The 25,197-nt window shown below is 40.8% G+C and overlaps 1 protein-coding gene across 2 annotated transcripts in view; it reads right to left on the reverse strand.

The window, feature by feature from the left end:
* KCNMB4 (potassium calcium-activated channel subfamily M regulatory beta subunit 4) overlaps positions 1–25,189 on the reverse strand; it is a 75,956-nt gene extending 50,767 nt beyond the window's left edge. Inside the window, exon 1 of one of the 2 annotated variants that reach the window (XR_011483289.1) lies at positions 24,202–25,189. Coding sequence is in view for 1 of the 2 variants with exons in the window: in XM_020871494.2 (XP_020727153.1) it covers positions 24,202–24,537 (336 nt within the window). In the remaining variant the exon portion in view is untranslated. The remainder of the gene's footprint in view (positions 1–24,201) is intronic. The other variant, XM_020871494.2, reaches the window with a different exon arrangement.
* Between the last annotated feature and the right edge of the window lie 8 nt (positions 25,190–25,197).

Below are 25,197 nucleotides of genomic sequence, written 5' to 3' on the forward strand. Positions count from 1 at the left end.
AATGGCTTAGAAAATGTGAAAAGTAGGGCTAAGAACAAAGGGGCGCTAAAATGAGCTCTTCAGAGAGAGCAAGCTGGACAGGTACAGAGCAGTGCCCAGCCTAGAATAGGGTTCGTCAGAGGATGGTCCACAGACCCCTAGACTGTCAAAAGATCCACCCTTCTGAGAGTCTCAGTCAAGGCACTAGGAACCTGCATTTTTAACAGCTCTTTCTTCCTTGGAATGACAGGTTTGGGGAATTGATCATTTATGCACTAAACCATTCTTGATTGCCCAGTACAGGATACAAAGCTTAGATATTACTCCCTAGCCCTCTTCTTCCTCCCTTCCCAGGAACATGTAGTTACCAAAGAGGAAGTGAAAATTTTGGCTTTGAGGGGAAATAGAAGGCTTCACAAAAGAGACAACATGATTGTGTCTTGAAGGTTGAATGGGAGTTTGTTTCTCAGAGAATGGGTTGGGAAGGGGGACATTCCAAGAAGAAGAAACGGAATGTGATGGATGTTCCAGAAAGACTGAATCATCTAATGTGCTTGAAGGTGAGGGACATGGAAGAAGACATTGGAAAATGCCCCAATTATCTGAACCACTCATTATTAATGAAGAATTGTTCTCCTAGCCTTACCGGTTTCTGTGAAAAACAGCTCACTACCCACCAGACTATTCCCACCCGCCCCCAACTCTCCTTTAGTTGGACTGTATTATTAGGTGTTGAGACTACATCTGCATTTTTGTAATTTAACATTATTTATTTAACTTCTGGATTCAAACAGACTGCTAAACTTGGTGACATTATTAAAACTTAAAAAAGTTTGGAACATTCCACTTTCAAGAGAAAACAGTTCATTCAGCTGGAAAGTCAGAAAATAAAAATGCAGAGTCTTCGCCAAAAAATAGAGGTTGAATCTCAGCAGAAGACAGACCAAAACAAGAAGTTTTAATCTGGAAGAAGCTCAACAATAATTATTTATAATAAGCATGGCAGTATATGTAAAGATGTGCTCAATGGCTTATGATGATAATTTAAAATCCTTGAGGAGATGGCCAATCCTCTTACGACCATATAGAACACTGAAATGAAATAAAATGTCTTAAATGCTCTTGCATGCTTTCAGAAATGCCTCATAATATGTGTATATGTGTGTGTGCGTGGTCGCTCAGTCATGTCCAACTCTTTGTGACCCCACGGACTGCCAACCGCCAGGCTCCTCTGTCCATGGGAATCTCCAGGCAAGAATACTGGCATGAGTTGCCATTTCCTCCTCCAGGGGAACTTACCAACCCAGGGATCAAACCCACATATCTGATCTCCTACACTGGCAGATGGATACTTTACTACTGAGCCACGTGGGATTCATTGTGTGTGTGTGTGTGTGTGTGTGTGTGTATAAAAAATATTAACAGCCATCATTTCTCATGAATGGAAACAAGTCCTGTCTGTCCTAAGTCCCCTAGAGCCAGGATTGATAGATAGTGGTGATGAAAAATTGATGCCTCCTATTTGTGGCAGAACGTATTTTTTCACAGATGGCTCCACCAACATCTATCCTACTGTACATGCTCTTACAATGTGACATCGACTCTCCTGTCCTCAGGGTTGTGGGTTTCCCTTTCCTAGAATACGGATGAGTCTGTGATTACAGAGGAAGCGACGCCATGTGACTTCCAAGGCTAAATCAGAAACAGAGGACACAGCTTCTGCCTGCATCTCTCTCTTGGGAACGCTTGCCCTTGGAGTTCTGACACTATGCTGTGAGAAAGCCCAGGGCAGTCCATGCAGAGACCACACGGAGAGGCCTGGGTGGAGAGGAACCAAGGCCCCCCACTCAAGGCCAACGTCAACTCTCTGACACGTGAGTGAATGAGCCTTCAGATGGTTCTCGCCTCCTGGCTTCAAGTATTTCACTAGAACCTCAGACATCACAGGGCAGAGATAAACTGTCCCCATTATGCCCTGTCTGTATTTATGATCCACAAAATTTGTGATCATAATAAAAATGATACACACTTGTGTGTAGTCGCTCAGCTGTGTCCAACTCTTTGTGACTGGACTGTAGCCTGCCAGGCTCCTCTGTCCATGGGCTTTTTCAAGAAAAATACTGGAGTTGTTTGCCATTTTCCTCCTCCAGGGGATCGTCCCCACCCAGGAATCGAACCCAGGTCTCCTGTGTCTCCTGCACTGCAGGTGGATGATAGGCTGATGATACACACTGCTGATATCAGAAATTGGGTAGTGCAAAGTGCTCTAGATTCCTTGGTAAAGTACACGTGTGCCAGAGGGTGGGAAATGCAGTGGTCTGTTATTCCAGTGATGCTTCTGGGGGTGTCATGCCACAGGGAATTTCTGGCTATCTCCTCCAAAGTGAAAGAGACTGCTGTCCCTTTCACTCGTTAAAACTAAGAGGCACAGTGCTTGATGGACCCTTGGCATTTTGGAGGAAACACTTACCCATATTTGGGACTGCATCTCTGGTCCCTTACTGAGCAATCCACAGAACTGACCCCTTTCAGTGGCAGCCAGAGCAGAAGAACCTGCTCTTTTCACTGACTTCTGTGGCTCAGGACCTTGAATGGTATCCAAGGAGTGCCGCATGGGAGGGATAGATGGAGCCTGTGGAGTTCTGATAGTGTAAATCAAACCCATGCTTTCTTTGAAAAACTGCTATTCTCCTTTCAAGAAACTCTTGGTTGGTTACTGATGCCTTAGCATGGGACACCCAGTCACCATGTCATTCATTGTATATTGGGCTATTCGACCCACCTAGACAAAGAGGTGGGGTTTTCAGGGCTAACTAACGCAGCTCCTGCAGGCAAACAAGATTCATAAGAAAATGCTTCACATTCCTGATACATCTTCACTCTTGTACTATGGCCTTCTCAACCTATCCTAATGTGCAGTTGTTAACCTAGGCTTCTTTTTCTCATACTAAGATATTCAGGGAGGCCTGGCATGGGGCAGAGCATGGGGTCGCGGAGAGTCGGACAGGACTACGTGGCTGAACAACAGGATTTTCATCCCTCTAGGAGTACTCTGCAGTGTGCTTGAGAGTGCTTAAAGCCTGCGACCAGTTCTGGTCGAAGGAAACATTTGAACTCAGTTTAGCATAATTTTGAGCAGAACTTCTGTCTATTTCCCTTTAAAGGAATGATGTTGGACATACAGGCCTATGTGATTTATGGGCAATAGATAACAAATAATAGGTTGCATTTTGAGTAAACTGATTAGAGTATGTTACAGCCTCAGAAAAAGAACTCTGATCAATACATACGATTCGAAAGTTGTATTTCCCATGCACCCTTCTCAGGAAGCTACTTGAAGATATATCTCACCAAAGCAAAGGTATATATACAACGGCATAGGGTCAAGGAAACAAAATACCTAATAGAGGAGAGACATAGCAGGTCCAAGGTGCAACCAGCGCAGTTTGGGGCAGTAGGCTGAAGGAGTTCAGAAAGGAAAGTTTTTAAAAGAGAAAAAAGTAGACTGAAACAGTTATACATTATGAATAAGTATAGGGGCTCCCCAGGTATTGGCACTAGCAGTAAAAAACCCACCTCCCAGGGCAGGAAACATAAGAGACGAGGGTTCAATCCCTGGGCCGGGCAGATCCCCTGGAGAAGGGAATGGCAACCCACTCCAGTATTCTTGCCTGGAGAATCCCCATGGACAGAGGAGTCTGGTGGACTATGGTCCACGGGGTCGCAAAGAGTGAGACATGAATGAAGTGACTTAGCATAGCATATATATGAAAAACAGTATACAAAGGAGTCTTACAATTCTGTGGGAGAATTTTGTAAAAGTAAGAGAAAAGTACATAAGGAAGTAAGAAAATATTAAAAGAGCATGATTATTAGCACAAAGAAAAAGTGGCAATAAAAATGAACATTATGTAGTTAAAGTTAAGCACTCCATGTTAATTTGGTCCAAAACTATGATATCTAAAGGATGAACGGCCGAAAATTGATATGGAATGGGATAGTGTAAGAAAGTTAAATGCTCAGATTCAACCATTGGCAGGTGATTGTCTAAAATATATACATTGGATAGCCTACTGTTTGAACATGGATTTAAACGATGGAAAAAGAGAAAACAAAAACAGTGAAATATAGTGGTCTCTGGACGACAAAAAAGATTGGGACAGAGGAGTCCTCATTGTGGTTCTATTGAGATCTTTCTCTATTTCTTCTCTAGTAACTGGCCCACTTTGAAAAAGAAAAAATCATTACTAGATTGTTTTAGTTTGGAAGTTTGTATTACCTTAGATGATCACCATATCATCCTATGGTTTCAAATCTACTAGCATAGTATTTGATTCAAGTATTCAGGAATGAGTATAGAATAACAGGGAACTTTTTTTGCTTTTGTTTCTTATCCATACCATGCAGCATACGGGATCTCAGTTCGCCCACCAAGGATCAAACCCGTGCCTCTAGCAGTGGAAGCCCGGAATCCTAACCAATGGACTGCCAGCGAAGGCCTCAGAGAATTTATTTTACAGTAATATTTCTGGAATTTCTCTCATTACAGAAATAATGGTTTACAGATATCTGGACATCCTTTAGCCCAGTTAAGTTGACACAGGAAATTAACCACCACATCTATAAGTCTTCCACTGAAAAGAAAGCCATTTATTGCCAAGAGCTCTTCACGTAATGAGTTTTGAATCAATGCTCTACCATGGTGCAAATATTCTCCCAAATTGGTCATTTTTTCCTTCAATTTTAATATTTTTGAAAAACATGTTAACTTTTTTCTTACTGTGTCACTAAAAAAGTGCATTATTTTATAATATTTGCTTTTGCTTTAAAAGGCTTTGTTCACTGACAAATTTATGTCTATATTTTCAGGATTTTCACAGTTTATTTTTTGTAAACTAAAAGTTCATTCCATCAAAATCATAATTTTATTTTAATTAAATATTTTCAGAATAATTTTGAGTATTTTACAAATAAATTTTATTTGGAAAATTACTATTTTAAAATACATAACATTCAGAGATCAGATCAAAATAGCAGAGGTGTATGATACGGAGCTCACCGTCTCCCCTACAGATACATCAAAAAATATCCATGTGTGTAACGACTCTCACAGAACATCTGCTGAACACTGGCAGAAGTCCTTAGACCCCCAACAGAGCAAGAGAAATCTCCAAGTAACTGGGTAAAAGAAAAAAAAAAAAGAGAAAGAAATGGGGATGCCATCTGCACCTTTGGGAGGGAGATGGTGAAGGATCAAAGGTTTCCACACACTAGGACGTCCCCTCACCAGTGGGGTCAGAGAGGGAGCTTTGGAGCCTCGGAGGAAAGCGCAGCAATGAGTCTGCTGAGGGCAAAGGAGAGAGAGAGATGTGCACAGGGCGTGGGTGCTGACCCACACTTCCCAGCCTGCGAGGCTTGTCCACTTGCCCAATGGAGCAGGTGGTGGCTGAGTACTGAGGCTCAACCTCGAAGGTCAGATGCCAGGGGGAGGACCGGGGTTCACTGTGTGAAGACGGTGAGAGGGGTCTAGGTTGCAGAGCCCCACAAATGAGGGAGTCTGGGAAGAAGCCTCTCACTAGAGAGGCAAGGGACCATTGTTGGAGGCTGTGCATGAAGACGGGGGGTCTGCCAGACGAGCTTCTTTCTCTGTGTGCCTACGGGTGGCAGGGCACCGCCTACACGAGCTCCAGGGAAAAGAGAACTACCATATGACCTAGAAAACCCACTCCTGGACATAAACCTAGAGAAAATTCCCTAAGTCAAAAAGATACGTGTGCTTCAAAGTTGACTGCGGCACTATTTATGATAGCCAGGACGTGAAAGCAACCTAAATGTTCGTCAACAGAGGGACAGATGAAGACGATGGGGTACATATACACAATGGAACTGTATCACCCAGTCATCAGAAACAATGCAACTGTGCCATCTGCAGAGATGTGGGCAGATTGAGACTGTCATACAGAGTGAAGTAAGTCAGAAAGAGATAAACAAATATCCTATAATATCACCTATCTTTGTAGAATCCAGAAAAAGGATACAGATGAACTTAATTTGCAAAGCACAAATAAAGATACAAACATAGAGAACAAACATATGGATCTCAAAGGGCAAAGGAGAGGTGGGATGAACTGGGAGACTGGTATTGACATATATAGACCACTATGCATAAAATGGATAACTAATGAGAACCCACCATATTAGCATGGGGAACTCAACTCAGTGCTCTGGAGAACTGGGCGGGAAGGAAATCTAAGAAAAGAGGGGGGCGTCTGTATGTGTATAGCTGATTCTGCAGAAACTACCACAACATTATAAAGCAACTCTGCATGTGTGTGCGCTCAGTCGCTTCAATGTTGCCTAACCCTTTTTGATCCTACAGACTGTATGGAGCCCTCCAGGCTTCTCTATCCATGGGATTCTCCAGGCAAGAATATTGGCGTGAGCTGCCATGCCGTCCTCCAAGGGATCTTCTCAACCCAGGGATCGAACCTGCATCTCCTGCATTGCAGGCAGATTCTTTACTGCTGAAGTCCTGTAAAGCAACTATACTTCAATAAAAATTAATTTAAAACAACAACAACAACAACAACAAAAATCCCCTGGACTCCTACCACCCAGAACTTCTACCACCAGACTTTCTCCTTTGCCCCGCTCCCCAACAGTTTCCCACAAATTAAATCAAAGTAAACATTGTATTTTGCATTTGCTTCTCTCACTGACTATCAGTGAGTATACCCTGCGTTATCCTTTTTGACGGCAGTGCTTCTTGGCTGCATCTTCATCTATTTCACCTTCTTTAATCAATAGACATCTTCCATTTTTAAATCACTATATACAATGCTCATTAAATATTGTGCACAATCAATTTTGCTGACAAGTTTGGCATTAATTCTTAAGAGTAGAAATCCTACCTCAGGGGTAGTGGGGAAGGCTAAATTAGGAATCTGGGATTAACAGATAAACATTGCACATGCGTGCTTAGTTGCTTCAGTCATGTCCGACTCTGTGTGACCCTATGGACTGTGGCCTGCCATTCTCCTCTGTCCGGGGGATTCTCCAGGCAAGAATACTGGTATGGGTAGCCATTCCTCTCTCCAGGGGTTCCCCACCCAGGGACTGAACCTGGGTCTCCTGCATTGCAGGCATATTCTTTACTGTCCTTCTTATAGCCAAATAAAATTCATTGCATGAATACAGCACAATTTATTTGTCCATTCATCAGTTGATGGACATATGATTTATTTACACTTTTTGGCTATTAAGAATAACGCTACTATGAATAGTCATGTACAAGTTTTTGTGTGGATGTGTTTTCATTTCTCTTGGGTATATACCTAGGAATGGAGTTTCTGGGTCTAATGGTAATTCTGTTCAACTTTTCGAGGAACTGTCAACTGTTTTTCAAAGCAGCTGCAAATCTTTTACATTCTTATAAACAATGTATGAAGATTCTAATTTTTCCACACTGTCATCAAAACTTGTTACTGTCTTTTAATTTTTAATGGTCACTTAGTAGGCTGAAAGTAGTATCTTATTGCAGTTTTATTTGCATTCTCCTCTTTGCATCGAAAAAGCAAGAGAGTTCCAGAAAAAACATCTATTTCTGCTTTATTGACTATGCCAAAGCCTTTGACTGTGTGGACCACAATGAACTGTGGAATATTCTGAAAGAGATGGGAATACCAGACCACCTGTCCTGTCTCTTGAGAAACCTGTATGCAGGTCAGGAAGCAACAGTCAGAACTGGACATGGAACAACAGACTGATTCCAAATAGGAAAAGGAGTACGTCAAGGCTGTATGTCACCCTACTTATTTAACTTATATACAGAGGACATCATGAGAAACACTGGGCTGGAAGAAGCACAAGCTGGAATCAAGATTGCCAGGAGAATTATCAATAACCTCAGATATGCAGATGACACCACCCTTATGGCAGAAAGTGAAGAGGAACTAAAAAGCCTCTTGATGAAAGTGAAAAAGGAGAGTGAAAAAGTTGGCTTAAAGCTCAACGTTCAGAAAACTAAGATCATGGCATCTGGTCTTATCACTTCGTGGCAAATAGATGCGGAAACAGTGGAAACAGTGTCAGACTTTATTTTTGGGGGGCTCCAAAATCACTGCAGATGGTGATTGCAGCCATGAAATTAAAAGATGCTTACTCCTTGGAAGGAAAGTTATGACCAACCTAGATAGCATATTAAAAAGCAGAGACATTACTTTGCCAACAAAGGTCCATCTAGTCAAAGCTATGGTTTTTCCAGTGGTCATGTATGGATGTGAGAGTTGGACTGCGAAGAAAGCTGAGTGCCGAAAAATTGATGCTTTTGAACTGTGGTGTTGGAGAAGACTCTTGAGAGTCCCTTGGACTGCAAGGAGATCCAACCAGTCCATCCTAAAGGAGATCAGTCCTGGGTGTTTATTCGAAGGACTGATGCTGAAGCTGAAACTCCAATACTTTGGCCATCTGATGCAAAGAGCTGACTCATTTGAAAAGACCTTGATGCTGGGAGGGACTGGGGGCAGGAGAAGGGGAGGACAGAGGATGAGATGGCTGGATGGCATCACTGACTCAATGGATATGAGTTTGAGTAAACTCTGGGAGTTAGTGATGGACAGGGAGGCCTGGCGTGCTGCTATTCATGGGGTCACAGAGTCGGGCACAACTGAGCAACTGAACTGAACTGAATGACTAAGCGGGCTTCCCTTGTAGCTCAGTTGGTAAAGAATGTGCCTGCAATGCAGGAGACCTGGGTTCAATCCCTGGGTCGGGAAGATCCACTGGAGAAGGAAATGGCAACCCACTCCAGCATTCTTGCCTGGAGAATTCCATGGACAGAGGAACCTGGCAGGTTACAGTGAATGGGGTTTCAAAAGTCAGACACAACTTGGCAACTAAACCACCACCAATGACTAATGAGGGCTTCCCAGGTGGCGCTAGTGGGAAAGTATCCCCTTGCCAATGCAGGAGACATGAGACTAGGGTTTGATCCCTGGGTCGGGAAAATTCCCTACAGGACAGCACGCCAACCCACTCTAGTATTCTTGCCTGGAGAATCCTATGGACAGAGGAGGCTAGTTGCTACAGCCCATAAGGTTGCAAAGAGGTGGACACAACTGTGCACACTTTGGACATGACATAGTGACTTAGAACACATGCATGCAATGACTAATGATATTGAGCATATTTTCATGTGCTTATTGCTCATTTGTATACTTCTTTGGAAAAATATCCATTTCCAACTTTTGTCTATTTATAAATTGGGTTGTTTTTGTGTTACTGTTGTTATTGAGTTGTAAAGGTTCTTTATATATCCTGTATATTCAATCCTTATTAGATACATAATTTGCAAATATTTCCTCTCATTTTGTGGTTATCTTTTCACTTTCTTGACAGTATCCTTCAAAGCACAAAACCACAAATATTTTAAAAAGTTTTATTATGTCCAATTATCTATTTTTCCTTTGGTTGCTTGTGCTTTTTGCATCATATTAAGAAACTGCCTAATTCAAAGTCATAAAGATTGACAACTGTGTTTCCTTCCAATAGCTTTGTAGTTTTGCTCTTCATTCAGGTCTCTCATTGATTTGAATTAATTTTTGTATTATCATGTGAAGTAGAAGTCCAACTTCACTCCTTTGCATGTGCACATACAATTGTTCCAGCATACTGGTTGAAAATACTTTGTTTTTTTTCCTATTGAATACTCTTGACACCCTTGTCAAAATCAATTACTTATAAATGTATGCATTTATTTCTGGACTCTCAACTCTATTCCATAGATTTGGAATCTATTCCTTATGTCACTACCATACAGTCTTGATTACTGTAGCTTTCAAGTAAATTTTAAAATTGGAAACTGTGAGCCGTCCAACTTTGTTCTTGTTTTTCAACATTGTTATGACTATCTTGGGTCCTTTGCACTTTTATCTGAATTTCAGGATCAGCTTATCAATTTCTGAAAAAGAAAATCCAACTGAGTTTTTTTATAGGAATTGTAATGAATCTATAGATCAATTCGGAAAGTGTTGCCATCATTGCAATATTAAGTTTCCCAATTTATGAACAAAAAGGTATCTTTATTTATCTTTCTTTCTTTCAAGTGTTTTGTAGTTTTCAGGGTATAAGTCTTACACTGTTTTGTTAAACTTGTCAAATATATTCCTAATTGTTTTATTATTTTGATGCTACTGTAAGTAGAACTGTGTTCTTAATTTCACTTTTGGATTGTTAATTGTTACTGTATAAAATACAATTATACATTTCCTAAAAATACTGGCATTGTACACTTACAAGGGACATATCCTTATGAAGATCTCAATAAAGCTATTACAAATCAAAGCTTTAAAAAAATAAAAATACAATTGATTTTTGCATATTGACTTTATATCCTGCAGTCTTGCAAATTTTATTTGGCTCAGTAGCTTTTTTTTGCTGGAGTTTTCAGGAGTTTCTATATACATGATCATGTGATTTGTGAATAGAGATAGTTTTATTTCTTCCTTTCCAATCTGGATGTCTTCTGTTTTATTTTCTTACCTAATTGTCCTGACCAAAAACCTCCAGTACTATATCAAACAGAAGAAGGAAGAATGGACATGCTCATCTTGTTTCTGATCTCAGGGGGAAAGTTTTCAGTCTTTCACCATTAAGTATGATACTAGTTGTGCGCTTTTCATAGCTCCCCTTTATCAGGTTGACAAAGTTCCCGTCAGTTCCTAGTCTGTTGATGTTTTAAGTCATGAAAGGATTTTGTCAATTTTTTTCTGCATATATATGTATATGCATGTGATTTCTGTCATTTATTCTATTAACACGCTGTGTTGATTTTATTATGTTTAACCAAGCTTGCATTCCTAAAATAAATCCCACTTGACCATGGTGCAATATCATAAACTCTTTTCAAAAAAAACAAAAAAGGAGAGAATACATCCCAATTCATTCTGTTACCATGATACCAAAAAGCAGACAAAGATATAAGAAAACTACAGACCAATATACTTTATGAATATAGATGCAAAAATCTTCAACAAAATGCTAGCAAACCAAATTTTGGAATATATAAAAAGAATTATATATCACAACCAAGTTGGGGGAATAGGGAGTGAGAAATAATATGCATGAGATTTCCCTTGGGAGCAACAGAAATATTCTGAAATTAGCAATGATGCTTGCACAACTTTGTGAATATACCAGAAACTGTACACATTAAAAGGGCAAACATTACAATATTTGAAATATATCTTTTTTACAGGAAGCTGTCTTTCCTTTATTTTTCCTCTTTCATTCTTCTTTCTGCCCACAAGGCAGATGCAATGCAAGTTAGGAGAAACATGTTAAGGGACATGTTAAGAGCAACAAGACAGTAAGAAACTGGGTGTTTGAATGACCTTCCAGATTAGAATGGTTTAGCCCCATAGACTGCTTACAAGCTCAGGCATTTACAAAAGAAAAAAAACTAGTACTTCCTTAGATGGAGGAGACATGGGTTTGATCCCTGGGTTGGGAAGATCACCTGGAGGAGGAAATGGCAACCCACTCCAGTTTCTTGCCTGGGAAATCCCACGGATCGAGGAGCCTGGTGGGTTACAGTCCAGGAAGTTTGAGAGTCCGACACAACTTAGACAACTTAGGATGCGGTACTTCCTTAGGGTTTTTCTTGTTTGTTTGTTTAGGTTACTTTTATTAGGTTCTTATTAAAGCATCCCATCCAATATCCTAATTAACTCAGTTAGATTGTTCCTACTTTTTCACTACTACGAACAGTTCTGCAATGAGAATCCTCACACACACTTCTTGAACATGTGTTAGTTTTTTTTATGGTAAACTCCTTTGAAGGAAAATTGCTGTCATTTGCTTAGTTATCACGACTGTCAGGTATGCACAACTTCAGTTTCACATAGTATGTTTATTTTCCTAAGTGGTTGAACTAACTTTTCAGCAATAAGTTAGAACTTAATATTTTCTCAAATCCTCACCATTACTTGGTCTTATGAAGCATATTATGTTTTGTCAGCCTGATAGGTGTGAAACAGCATTCCATTATTGTTGTCATTTGAATTTCCCTAGGACTACCAGAACAGAGAATTATTTCACATTTATTGACCATTTGGGTTCTTTCATGAATCGACTGCCCATAGCCTTCACTGATTTTCCCATTATGCCAAACATTATTTTCTCAATGATTTGCAGACATTTTCATAAATACTGTTGATTGTTTTTGCCATTATCTTCTACTTGTATGTGGCTTACATTCTCACATTGTTTGCAATAATTTTTGTCACATGTAAATCATTGTTTTAACATGCTCAAATGTATAAATATTTTTCTTTTATGATTTGTTCTTTAAGCCTTATTTAAAAAAATATTTCTTAGACCTATGTCATAAAGATATTTTCCTATTTTAACTTCTGAAAGCTTTATAGTTTTCATTTTTAGGTTTTATTTGATTTAAAATTTGTTATGGGTATGAAGCATGTATCAAATTTTATCTCTATTTTATGTAGAGCTAGTTGCTCAGGTATCATTTATTCATAGGCTCACACTTTCACTGATGAACTTCCTATACTGTCTATGTCTCTCAGTAAAACTTATTCATTTCTACCTTAGTTTCACTGAGGATATAATATTCATTATTTCACTCCTTTGAAATTTGTTAAGGCTTGCTTTATTGCCCAAAAGTGATCAGTTTTGGGAAATATTATGTGGGTACTTTAAATCATGTGCACTGTGCCGCTACTGGATATATTAATTTATAAATATCACTTGGGTCCATTGTTAAACATGTTACTCAGATCTGTTGGATGTGTATTCATATTACTGTTGTCTGAGTATTTATCAGTTAGAAACAGAAATGTCTTAAAATCTCTCAGCATGATAGACATCTATATTTCTCCCTCAAAATATTTCTATATATTTCTGTTTTAATTTTTTGTTTTTATGTATTTTGAGTTAATATTTTAGGTATATCCCAGTACAGAATTGTTATATTTTATTGAATTAACTTTTATGACTATGAAATGTCTCTTTTTAGCTCTAATGAAACATATTTGTTTCAAAGTCTCTGTGTTTCACATTATACAAGTACTCCAGTTTTTCTTTCTTTATTTTTTTGATGGGGGTATTGATGTTTGTATAGTGTGTTTTCCAGTCTATGATCTCTACCTTTACATTGGAAGAGTTAGTCCATTTATATTCAATATAATTATAAATTTGGGTTAAACTCTTATTTTTTTAACTTTTTATTTTTTATTGGAGTATAGATGAATAATGATATTGTAATAGTTTCAAGTGGACAGCAAAGGAACTCAGCAATACATATATATGTATCCATTCTCATCCAACTCCCCTCCTATGCAGGGTACCACATAACATTGAGTAGATTATTTTTTTTTTATTATTACTTTTTAAAATGTATTCTACCTGTCTACAGTCTTTTTACTCTCTTTTATTGCATTCTTCTAAACTTACTGCTTTACATTACTTCATTTTCCCCATCTATTAGCTTGGTAATTATTTTCTGCTGTATAAATTCTTAGATTCCAACACAGAACTACTAAATCAGAAACTAGGGTGGAGTTTCTGATTCAGTGGGTTTAGGATGGGTATTGAGAATGTGCATCACTAACAAGCTCACAAATGATGCTGATGTTTCTTGTCCATTGATTATACTTTGAGAATCACTGATCTGAAGGAAGAAATTGACTAGAAAAAGGGGATTATTGAAGAGACTGTAATAACCAAGGCAAATTGTAGTATCTTTGACCAGAACAGTTCAGTTCACTTCAGTAGCTCAGTCGCGTCTGACTCTTTGCGACCCCATGGACCGCAGCACGCCAGGCCTTCCTGTCCATCACCAACTCCCAGAGCTTACTCAAACTCATGTCCATCATGTCAGTGATGCCATCCAACCGTCTCATCCTCTGTCATCCCCTTCTCCTCCTGCCTTCAATCTTTCCCAGCATCAGGGTCTTTTCCAATGAAAAGGTGGCAAAGTATCAGGTGGCCAAAGTACTGGAGTTTGAGCTTCAGCATCAGTCCTTCTAATGAATATTCAGAACTGATTTCATTTAGGATGGACTGGTTGGATCTCCTTGCAGTCCAAGGGACTCTCAAGGGTCTTCTCCAACACCACAGTTAAAAAGTATCAATTCTTTGGCGTTCAGCTTTCTTTATAGTACAACTCTCACATCAATACAAGACTACTGGAAAAACCATACCTTTGACTAGACAGACCTTTGCTGGCAAAGTAATGTCTTTGCTTTTTAATATGCTGCTTGAGCTGGTCATAGCTTTTCTTCCAAAGAACAAGCGTCTTTTAATTTCATGGCTGCAGTCACCATCTGCAGTGATTTTGGACCCCAAAAAATAAAGTCTCTCACTGATTTTCCACTGTTTCCCCATCTATTTGCCATGAAGTGATGGGACCAGATGTCATGATCTTTGTTTTTTGAAAGTTGAGTTTTAAGCCAGTTTTTCACTCTGCTCTTTCACTTTCAGCAAAAGGCTCTTTAGTTCTTTGCTTTCTGCCATAAGGGTGGTATCATCCGCATATCTGAGGTTATTGATATTTCTCTCAGCAATCTTGATTCCAGCTCGTGCTTCATCTAGGCCAGCATTTGCATGATGTACTCTGCATAGAAGTTAAATAAGCAGGGTGACAATACACACCTTGATGTACTCCTTTCCTGATTTGGAGCCTGTCTGCTGTTCCATGTCCCGTTCTAACTGTTGCTTCTTGACCTGCATACGGATTTCTCAGGAGGCAGGTCAGGTGGTCTGGTGTTCCCATCTCTTTGAGAATTTTCCACAGTTTGTTGTGATCCACACAGTCAAAGGCTTTGGTGTAATCAATAAAACCGAAGTAGATGTTTTTCTGGTATTCTCTTGCTTTTTCAAGGATCCAACGGATGTTGGCAATTTGATCTCTGGTTCCTCTGCCTTTTCTAAATCCAGCTTGAACATCTGGAAGTTCATGGTTCACATACTGTTGAAGCCTGTCTTGGAGAATTTTGAGCATTACTTTGCTAGTGTGTGAGATGAGTGCAGTTGTGCAGTAGTTTGAACATTCTTTGGCATTGCCTTTGTTTGGGATTGGAATGAAAACTGACCAGGACAGTGGCAATAAAAATCAAAGTATTAATACCAGAGAATAATGATATTATTGATAGAAACAAAAGATTCTAGAATAGAAACTGGTTTTAGAGAGATAAACATGATAATCTTTTGCCATTTTTATCCTTGTAACAAAGGAAATAGAAAATAATTAAAATCAGAATAGAGGATTTTAGTCTCAGTAAGCAGTATTATTTTCTGGCTTTTTATTCTTGAGAATTATTTTAAAATAAAGTTGTCTTGATAAGGACAATTTTGTAAATTTATTTATTACACAGGAAAAAAGTATTAAACTTCAGAGATTAGAATTTAATTTTACAGGATATATTGATGAGATGGTTGGATGGCATCACCGACTCAATGGACATGAGTCTGAGTAAACTCTGGGAGTTGGGGATGGACAGGGAAGCCTGGAGTGCTGCGGTCAATGGGGTCGCAAAGAGTCAGACATGACTGAGCGACTGAACTGAACTGAACTGATTGATAATTTCCACTAAGGAGATACAACATCAATAAGTGCTTCTACAATATTGTTAAATTATAACTAGTAAATTGGACATCAGATAAGGTTTCAAAGTCCATTTGGTCTATTGCATCAGTTAGATAAATGGATATTTCTTCACATCTGCTTCAAGGTACAGAGAATTTTCAGTGACCAAGTCTGCTGGCTTCTGCTAACCAACCAAACAAATACATGAAATAAATTTGTTTGATTAGTTTATTTATCAAAACGGTCACAGATTTAAATAATTTAATAAACATATGGTTTTCAATTTTATAACTGATTATTTTAAAAGAAAACAGGATATTACCACAACTCAAATTATAAATTTTTACACATTATTTTATGTGTCCTAGAGACTACCAAAGGCACAGCATGAGGAATAGTTAGAAACATATGTAATATTGAAAACCATTCTGTTCAGTATTATACTGTGAGTATTTATGGTAATTGTAATATAAATGTACTGTTTATCTAGGAACTCAATCGAATATGAAATTTTGCTAAAGACAGAGAAAAAAATTTTAAACCCAAGGTAAATAAAATGAGTGACATCTTCACTCACAGATGAGTATTAAAAACATTTCAGATAAACAAAACTGACAACTTATAAAAAGCTTTATAAATCTGAGGTAAGTTTGTAATAATGGAAACTATATGCATTTTCCCCAAAACTTAAACTGAAATGTATTGTAATATCAGAAACCTCTCATGTAAAAGTAAAAAGTTTCTGATTAAGTTTGAGATATAAAATTTTGAGAGTTCTTGCAAATAATTAATACATTCATAAACAGCATCCACAAATGGAAGCCAGAGGTGGCTCATGGTTAAGTACTCTCAGACAGGAAGATCCTAGCAATCTGCAGATAGATTGTTTGCAAAGAGCTGTAATAGGTGGACATAATCTGACCAAACTTTCAAACATCTAATCATATTGGTCACCTACTCAAAAGCCTTACTTTGCTTCTGTGTTAGTTCCCCATTGCTGCTATAGCAGAAACTTAGTGGCTCAAAACAAATGTATTAACTTGCAATTCTGGAGGACAGAATTCCAAAACAGGTCTCACTGAGCTAAAATCAAGACACCAGCTGGGCTATACTTCTTTCTGAAGCCTCTAAGAAAGGATCCATTTTCTTGCCTTTTCCCGCCTGCATTCCTTGGCTCATGTCCCTCTTCTGTATTCAAAGCTGCCAACAGTCAGTCGAGTTGTCTTCAAATTGCATCACTCTGACCTCCTCTTCCACATTTAAGGGTGCTTGAGATTCCAGAGCCCACCAGCACATCTCCCTATTTTAAGGTCAGCTGATTAGCAAATTTAACTGCGTCTGCAACCTGGACTCCCCTTTGCTGCATAACATAAGATATTCACGGATTCTAGGGGTTAGTATGTGCCCATCTTTGGGAGGTGGGCACAGATTCTTCCTATTATGGGTTCCCAATGTTCACTAAAGCCACCCTGTCTGTCAAGGACCTCTACATTACTGACCACAATTTACTCTCCTGCCTTATCCCAGGTGGCACTAGTGGTTAAGAACCTGCCTGCCAATGCAGGAGACTAAGAGACATGGGTTCGATCCCTGGGTTGGGAAGATCCCCTGGAGGAGGGCTGGGCAACCCACTCTAGTACTCTTGCCTGGAGAATCCCATGGACACAGGAGCCTGGCAGGATATGGTCCATAGGGTTGCAAAGACATGACTGAAGCGACTTAGCATGCATGCACACCTTTTCCCCAGACCTCTGCTCTTTGTCCCCTAGGTTCCAGCCACACCAGTCTTTCTGCTGGTTCCCCAACACACCCCATACTCCACAGCTCCAGAGCCTTGCTCCTGCTGTTTTTCTCTTTCTTGATGTTCTCTTCATTTCTCCTCATCTTTCCTCCCAAGATAAAAATTCTATTCATTCAAAAAGTTTCATGGCAAATGCTTCCTTCTCCAGGAAGCTTTCCCCCTAGTTACTCCCCTTTAGATGTTTGTCATATTGTTTGCACCTCCCAGTAGAACTTGATGTGTTGCTTTGTTTGATAGTTATTGAGTTCTTATCTTGTCTGCTAGGTAATGATCTCCTTGAGGGCAGAAACTCAAGAATTCATCCTCACTTGTACATCAGTTGTCTCCAAGCATGCTCAGCTGTCTCCGACTCTTTGTAATGGAGTGTAGTCTAACAGGCTCCTCCGTCCATGGGATTTTCCAGGCAAGAGGACGGAGTGGGGTGCCATTGCCTTCTCCACATAAGTCAGTTAGGCATATCTAAAACTGAACACCCGCTTTTCATGCAGTGTGTTTCTGTGTGTGTGTGCTCAGTTATGTCCGACCTCCAAAATTACTCCTCCTTCAATTTTCCTATTTATAATAAAACAATCTTCCTTTTTCAGTTGTGATTGCCACAAACCTTGGAGTCATCTTCATTCCTTTCTCCCTCATTCCTCACATCCAATCCATCAGCGGACCTTATCAATGCTACTCCCTGATCTAAGTCACCACCACCTTTTGTTTGGCCTACTGGGCTCCTTGTTTCCAACCTTGCCTCTGCTGCTCTCACCTTGCACAAGCGAGCATGCGCGTGTACACACACACTCCTCCCCCCATACAAATTCTATCCTCATCTCAGCATCCAGTTGGATCATTCAAATTTTTTAAAAGTCTAAGTCTGATTATATCTGGGTCCGGCTTAGTGTCAAATAACTTACCATCACACTTAGACTAGAATCCAAAGTCCTGATAAAGTTTTCTGAGACCCTCGTCTCATCTCCCACTGTCCTCTGGTCACTCACTGTCATCCTCACTATTGCTCACACTTGGCCCAGTGCCTCTGCACTTGCTTCTCCTGCAGCTTGTGGAGCACTCTTTCTATGGAGAGCCATTCCTCTATGTCCCTTAGGCCACTGATAATACTCTCGTGTCCTCTGGGTCTCTGTGGAAATATCACTTCATCAGAGCCACCTTCCCTGGCCATCCTATGCAAAAGAACAGCTCTCATTCCTTCCATAACTTTCTGTACCTTTATGCTGCTTAAATTTTCTTTGCCCATCTATCATTACATGACAGTACATTATGCATTGATTTCTTGTCAGTCACTCCACCAAAATGTAAGCTCCAGAAATCTTTTGATCTCTATTCCAGTCCTAAAACCTAGAAACACACTAGAACCTAAGCAGGCATTTAATAAATATTTGTTAAATGAACTCATCTTTGTATATCCTCCCATTTCTTGCCTGGTTCTTTGATCATAATAGATGCTGAAGAAGTATTTGTGGACTTAAATTTTATGTACATCCCCAATATTATTTCATATTATTACCAGAGGAAAAACCACCACAGTGAGCCACTTTTTCATGGAGAAATAAAGGCTACAGATAAGTTGTCACAATTCAGATTAGCCTTTTATTAATTTTGATATGATGGACTCCCTAGAGCACAAAGTATATCACGTTGAACATTTAACTCAAGAATGGAGCTCAGAAATTAACCCCAGCAGACCTTACAGTCTATACAGGGAACGTGTGTGTTAGGGGAAGGGGCACGCTAGAATGGATGAGAAGGGTACCAAGAAGGTGACTAAGCCACAAAGGCCTATAGTTAATTATATCCAATTTCAGGGGATATTCTTAATGCCTGAAGCCTCTTCCAGTTTTGGTCTAAGTTTTTCTTCTCTTCAATGCATTTCTCTTAGGTTTTTAGTAGTACTGATTTCTTAAAAATAGACTTTTGTCCTCTCTTTTTAGGTTTTTCTTATCAGAGAAAGAAAACTCAAAAATAAAACATACAGCCTCTAATCACCTACTTTCTCTGGTCTCTCAAGAGGCCAGTTTTAATCATTCACCTTTTCTTGGCCATCCAATGTCTACAATGAGACAAAGGTGAATGTTTGGAACTGCGTAAGTTCATTTCATTTACATTAAACTAATTTTAAAGGATTCTCTTCTTTACCTTCAGAATTTGAGTCCTTCCTTTCATACCAACTCTCTACATTCGGTAGCATCAGTACCATCTTTTAACCTAAACACACAAATATTAATCATTATGAATCCTTTCGGTTCTTATTTTATTTTTCTTGAACAACAGATGAAGACATTTTCTAAGCCAGTGTTTATTTTCACTCCATCTACAGACTAGAATTACTTGTAGAACTTTTTTTAAAATTACTAATGCCCAGGACCCACACAAGACCACGTGTGAATCTCTAAAGGCTGGACTCAGGCATCTGAACTTCTTTTTAAAGTTCCCCCACCCTGACTCAATAAACATGAATTCAAGCAAACTTCAGGAGATAGTGAAGGACAGGGAAGCCTGGTATGTTGCAGTCCATCAGGTTGCAAACAGTCAGACATGACTTAGTGACTGAGCAACAAGAAAAAATTGATATATTCTCAAGAATCAGAGAATTTTTTTCCCTCAACCATGTTCAGTGTACTAATAAACTTACCAGAGGCATTCTTCAAAAAACAAAAACAAAAAATAAATAAAGTTCCCCCAGTGATTCTAATGGATTGTCATGGTTGAGAACCAAAACCCTTAGCATACACAACAGCTAGTCACAAAGAGATAATCCAGTGATAAGAACCATAGTCAGAGGAAGCTGACCCCAAATTTAGATTTTTTTTGCAATGGTCAACTCAAAGAGCAGATCACTGCCCTGTGGATGATTAGGACTTGACTTGATAACTAGGATAACTGACTTGAGTACTACATTACATAAAGTACTACACTACTTGAAGGAACCAGAGATCAAACTGCCTACATCTGTTGGATCATTGAAAAAGCAAGAGAGTTCTAGAAAAACATCTACTTTATTGACTATGCTAAATCCTTTGACTGTGTGGATCACAACAAACTGTGGAAAATTCTTAAAGAGATGGGAATACTAGACCACCTGACCTGCCTCCTGAGAAACCTGTATGCAGGTCAAGAAGCAAGTTAGAACTGGACATGGAACAACTGATTGGTTCCAATCAGGAAAGGAGTTACATCAAGGCTGTATATTATCACCCTGCTTATTTAACTCATATGCAGAGTACATCATGTGAAGTGCTGGGCTGGATGAAGCACAAGCTGGAATCAAGATTTCAGGGAGAATTATCTATAACATCACATATGAAATGACACCACCCTTATGGCAGAAAGCAAAGAAGAACTAAACAGCCTCTTGATGAAAGTGAAAGAGGAGAGTGAAAAAGTTGGCTTAAAATTCAACATTCAGAAAACTAAGATCATGGCATCTGGTCCCATTACTTCATGGCAAATAGATGGGGAAACAACAGAAACAGTTACAGACTTTATTTTATCGGGCTCCGAAATCATTGCAGATGGTGACTGCAGCTATGAAATTAAAAGACACTTGCTCCTTGGAAGAAAAGTTATGACCAACCTAGACAGCATATTAAAAAGCAGAGACATTACTTTGCCAACAAAGGTCCATCTAGTCAAAGCTATGGTTTTTCTAGTAGTCATATTTTGATGTGAGAGTTGGACTATAAAGAAAGCTAAGCACCAAAGAATTGATGCTTTTTAACTGTGGTATTGGAGAAGACTCTTGAGAGTCCCTTGGACTGCAAGGAGATTCAACCAGTCCATCCTAAAGGAAATCAGTCCTGGGTGTTCACTGTAAGGACTGATGCTGAAACTGAAACTCCAAAAGTTTGGCCACCTGATGTGAAGAACTGACTCACTGGAAAAGACCCTGATGCTGGGAAAGATTGAAGGCAGGAGGAGACGGGTACGGCAGAGGATGAGATGGTTGGATGGATCATGGATGCAATGGATATGAGTTTGAGTAAGCTCTGGGAATTGGTGGTAGACAGGAAACCCTGGCGTGCTGTGGTCCATGGGGTCACAAAGAGTCGGACATGACTGAGTGACTGAACTGAACTGAACTACATTACATGACTGGATACAGTTTCTGCTTTGGATACAAGGATACATTTCAAAACATAAGTTGAATAGGACTTAAAGATATTTTAAAGAAATTATTAGTCAAAGGTCAAATTTATTCACACTATCTCTTTAGTAGTCTGCAGCATAAGAAGTTATATATTTGCATTATTCTTTCCCCTTCCCTGCTTTTTACTATAACTAATGTAGTAAACTCACGGGAGAGGAGAAAGCCCTTGTTCTCTTTTCTAAGAAGAGATCTCCAATTGGCTTCTTGCGGCAGTGGGTCATAAAGCAGAGAAGGTTGAAGGTGATCAGGATCCAATACACTGTAGGGAATCTAGACATTCTGCAAAGAGAATGGGTGCGGAACCCAGGCCTTCAACAAAGAGGTAAGTTCTGGGTAGCCAAGATGAAACAGCACTTGATGGTGGGTACTGCGTAACTGCAAGGGCACTGTGGAAACATTCTGCTTATGTGATGGGCTCTGGCACAATATTTGGGTTACACTGAATTTTTCCATCACTAATTGCTTACAAGAATTTCCAAATTGAGCATTTCATTGCTCAAAAGTGGAAAGGTGACTGCAAAAGAACACGTCTAATGTTCTTTAAATGGTCCAATGCAATCATAATTTGGATAAAGAGATATACACTGCTTTGGCTGAGGAATCCTTGACTAAATCGAATGGGATGCTGTTCATCATTTTCTGTAACATTAATGTATCTTTCTCCAGTTCTGTCATTTCTTAAATGCTTTACTTTAAAAAATCTTATTTTGTTCAGATATTTCTTCAAAGCAATTGTTGCCAGCATCCAAACTGGCACTGGAAGGAAACTGTTTATTTGCAATAAAAAGAGATCAAATCTTAGGATTGCATATAAGCCATTACCACTCTTTCCAAGTGATTTAGAAATCTATGTCCTAATGATCCCAATTTACTTTTTCTGCTAGATTCTACAAAATTACCTGAAAACTGTGAAGCAGTCTTTGTGTAGTAAATTCTGTCTTCTCAATGTCTTGATTAGGTATTAGGCACTTACTGGAATATGTATATGTAATTTATTAGTGCCTGAACCACAATCTTAAACTAATCGCAATGTTTCACCAATTATAACACCTTCTAAATGATAAAACTACCATATAATTTCTAAATTACTACTACTGCACCACACCTTTCTTTTATATTAATGGCTTAATCTTGAAAAAAAAAGTGATGTTCCTAAAGCCTTGCAATTTGTTTTGAAATTCCTGAGCACTGAGCTGCCTAACTTACAACATCTGTCTTGAGACCTGATTGCTTCTTCGAGACTTTGAAGTTTATACTCTAAATTCTTATTTCTATACTTACTACTCATCTATTATCTTCATTTTTAAGATACTCTTCCTTTGTCATCAAGAGCATCTTTAAGAGAGGTCATTCTTTTTTTTAAAAAAGGAATTCTCTTTTAAAAATTTCCCAAATTCAAGAATGAACTATTTAGGAGACAAAAACAGGAGTTTTGCTGCAGAGAAATGAGAAGCTTATTTTTAAATACTTTAAAAATACTGATAGAGAATTCTTCTTTTGGATTGTTTTAATTGTATCCTGTCACATGTAAGGAAAGTTTTCCTGTGTACACAAGACTTATTCCCTTTTGGACAGTTTTCTTGATCTTCAAGCACTGCTCTAACAAACAGGGAGGGTGTCAGTAACTTTAAAGAAGAATACATACCTTTTCTTCGATAGTTAAGTAATCAGAAGAGTAAAAAAGGCCAAGAGAAGAAAAAACAAAAGAAAGAAAAGCCTTCTTGCAAAAGCAGGTGTACTACAAAGCTCAACTAGTTCACAGACTGAGGACACTGCTTTTTATAAGCTTTTTCTCCACTGGGAACGGTCTTCTGAGTCTCCCTTTCTCTGCTTTCCATCCCTCGAGTCCTAACCAGGTTTTTTTTTTTTTTTTCTTTTTTGCTTGCGAGAACGGAAAAAAAATTGCCAAGGCAGGCATATTCGGTACATTTCACGGAGGCTTTTCTATTTTCAGAAAGTTTTACCGTTCCCCAGATGGCTCCCAATTGTTCTTAGACACACGGAGAATCTAGGCTTCCTCTAGACCCTTCTGAGAATCTATTTCGTGACAACCAGGAGTCCACCATACCCGCCCAAGATGGATCTCCACAGAATTTCGAATTTTGATTCCACATCGTTTGTCGACCCACGAAAGCTCATCTTTGTACCCCAAGTTAAAAACATGCGTCTAGAGTGAAAAGGTAAGGAAACCGCTAAACCTCTCAAACGGCTAAACGACCCCCTGCAGCCTCCCAAGGAGAGTTCTGGACGCAGCCAGTGGGACTTCGGACCTTGACCATACGCCGGAGTTGGTGGTATCCCCGCTACGCACTGGATTTAATCCGAGGAAAAGTTAACTTTCGGCTCTTCGCATTTCTGCAAAGCCCGTCCGGTAGGGCCCGAACCGAAGCTGGGCCAAGGCCTCAAAATCTGAGACCAGGCAAGACAGGTGTGTAAGGAAAGCCTCCGGGTACCACCGGTCGCCGCACACAAACCCTCCTGAGGACCGGGGGGCGCCCCGGGCTCCCCGATGTGCTTACTCCCGGTTTAAGCATAGTCCGCGACGCCTTGTCGCCTCCTGGTAACGCTTGCATACTCCGAGCCACCCCGCGCAGGGTTTAACACTGATGCTCCCCCAAACCTCAGCATCTCCGTAGGAGCGAGGCAATCCTCCCGGGGCGTCCTTACCTTGGGGTTGGTCAGGAGCTGGTGCTCGTCGCTGTGCAGCAGCGCCCTGGAGTTGGACTCGGAGTTGTTCACGTAGACCTGGACGCAGGGGTACTGCGAGGTGCCCCTGCAGTCGGCGCCACAGGTGAAGGTGCACTCGAACACCTCGCCGATCTGCTGCACCGACAGCACCGTGCAATTGGCCGCCGTGGCTTGCAGATCCTGCAGCGCGGGACTGAGCCAGCAGAAGCCGAAGATAAAGAGCGACACGACGCCGGAGATGATGAGAAACAAGCCGAGCCGGATGCTCTTGTCCTCGGCTTCCGTGTACTCGTAAGCCACCCGGAGCTTCGCCATCGCCCCCCACTCCCGGCGGCGGGCGCGCTCCCCCCGCCCCCTCCCGCCCCCGGCGCCGAGCCCGACTGCCTCGGCGGGAGGAGCCGCCGCCGCGCGACAGCAGGGGAGTGGGCGGCCAGGGGGAGCGCGCGAGAACAAAGGGGCCGAGGCCGGCGACGCCCCCCGGCGGCGGCAGCGCCCCCCCCTCCACCTCCCCGCCGCCGCCGCCCGAGCCCCGGAGGCTCGCCGCGCGGCCGAGGTTTCAGAGCCTCCTGCACCCTCGGGCGCGAGGAGTGCACGGGCGGCTCCTGCCTCCAGCGCCCCCTGCCAGCCTCCGCCCCCGCGCTTTCCCCGCCTCCCCCACCCCGCCTCCTCTCGCCCGGTGGCTCCCAGTCTCCATCGCCCGCCGGCCGCCGCTCCGCGGACTCGCCTGGCAGCTGCCCCGAGGGCAGACGCTGCAGGGCTGAGGCGAGCCCCGGGGCTCCCCCGCGCGGGAGGCAGCTCCGCCGGGCCCCACCCGCCGCCGACCCGGGTCCTCCCGCCCCGCCCCGGGGCGTTTCCCGTGGGCGAGGGGCGGGCAGGCGCTGGGGATCGCGGCGCTGGCGCCGGGGATTCTCGTTACATTCCCCTGGAAGGGACATCCGCGATAAGAGGTTAGGATCAATATAACTTAACGGAGTG

Source organism: Odocoileus virginianus, chromosome 24 (genome assembly GCF_023699985.2).
Source record: "Odocoileus virginianus isolate 20LAN1187 ecotype Illinois chromosome 24, Ovbor_1.2, whole genome shotgun sequence".
NCBI lineage: Eukaryota > Metazoa > Chordata > Mammalia > Artiodactyla > Cervidae > Odocoileus > Odocoileus virginianus.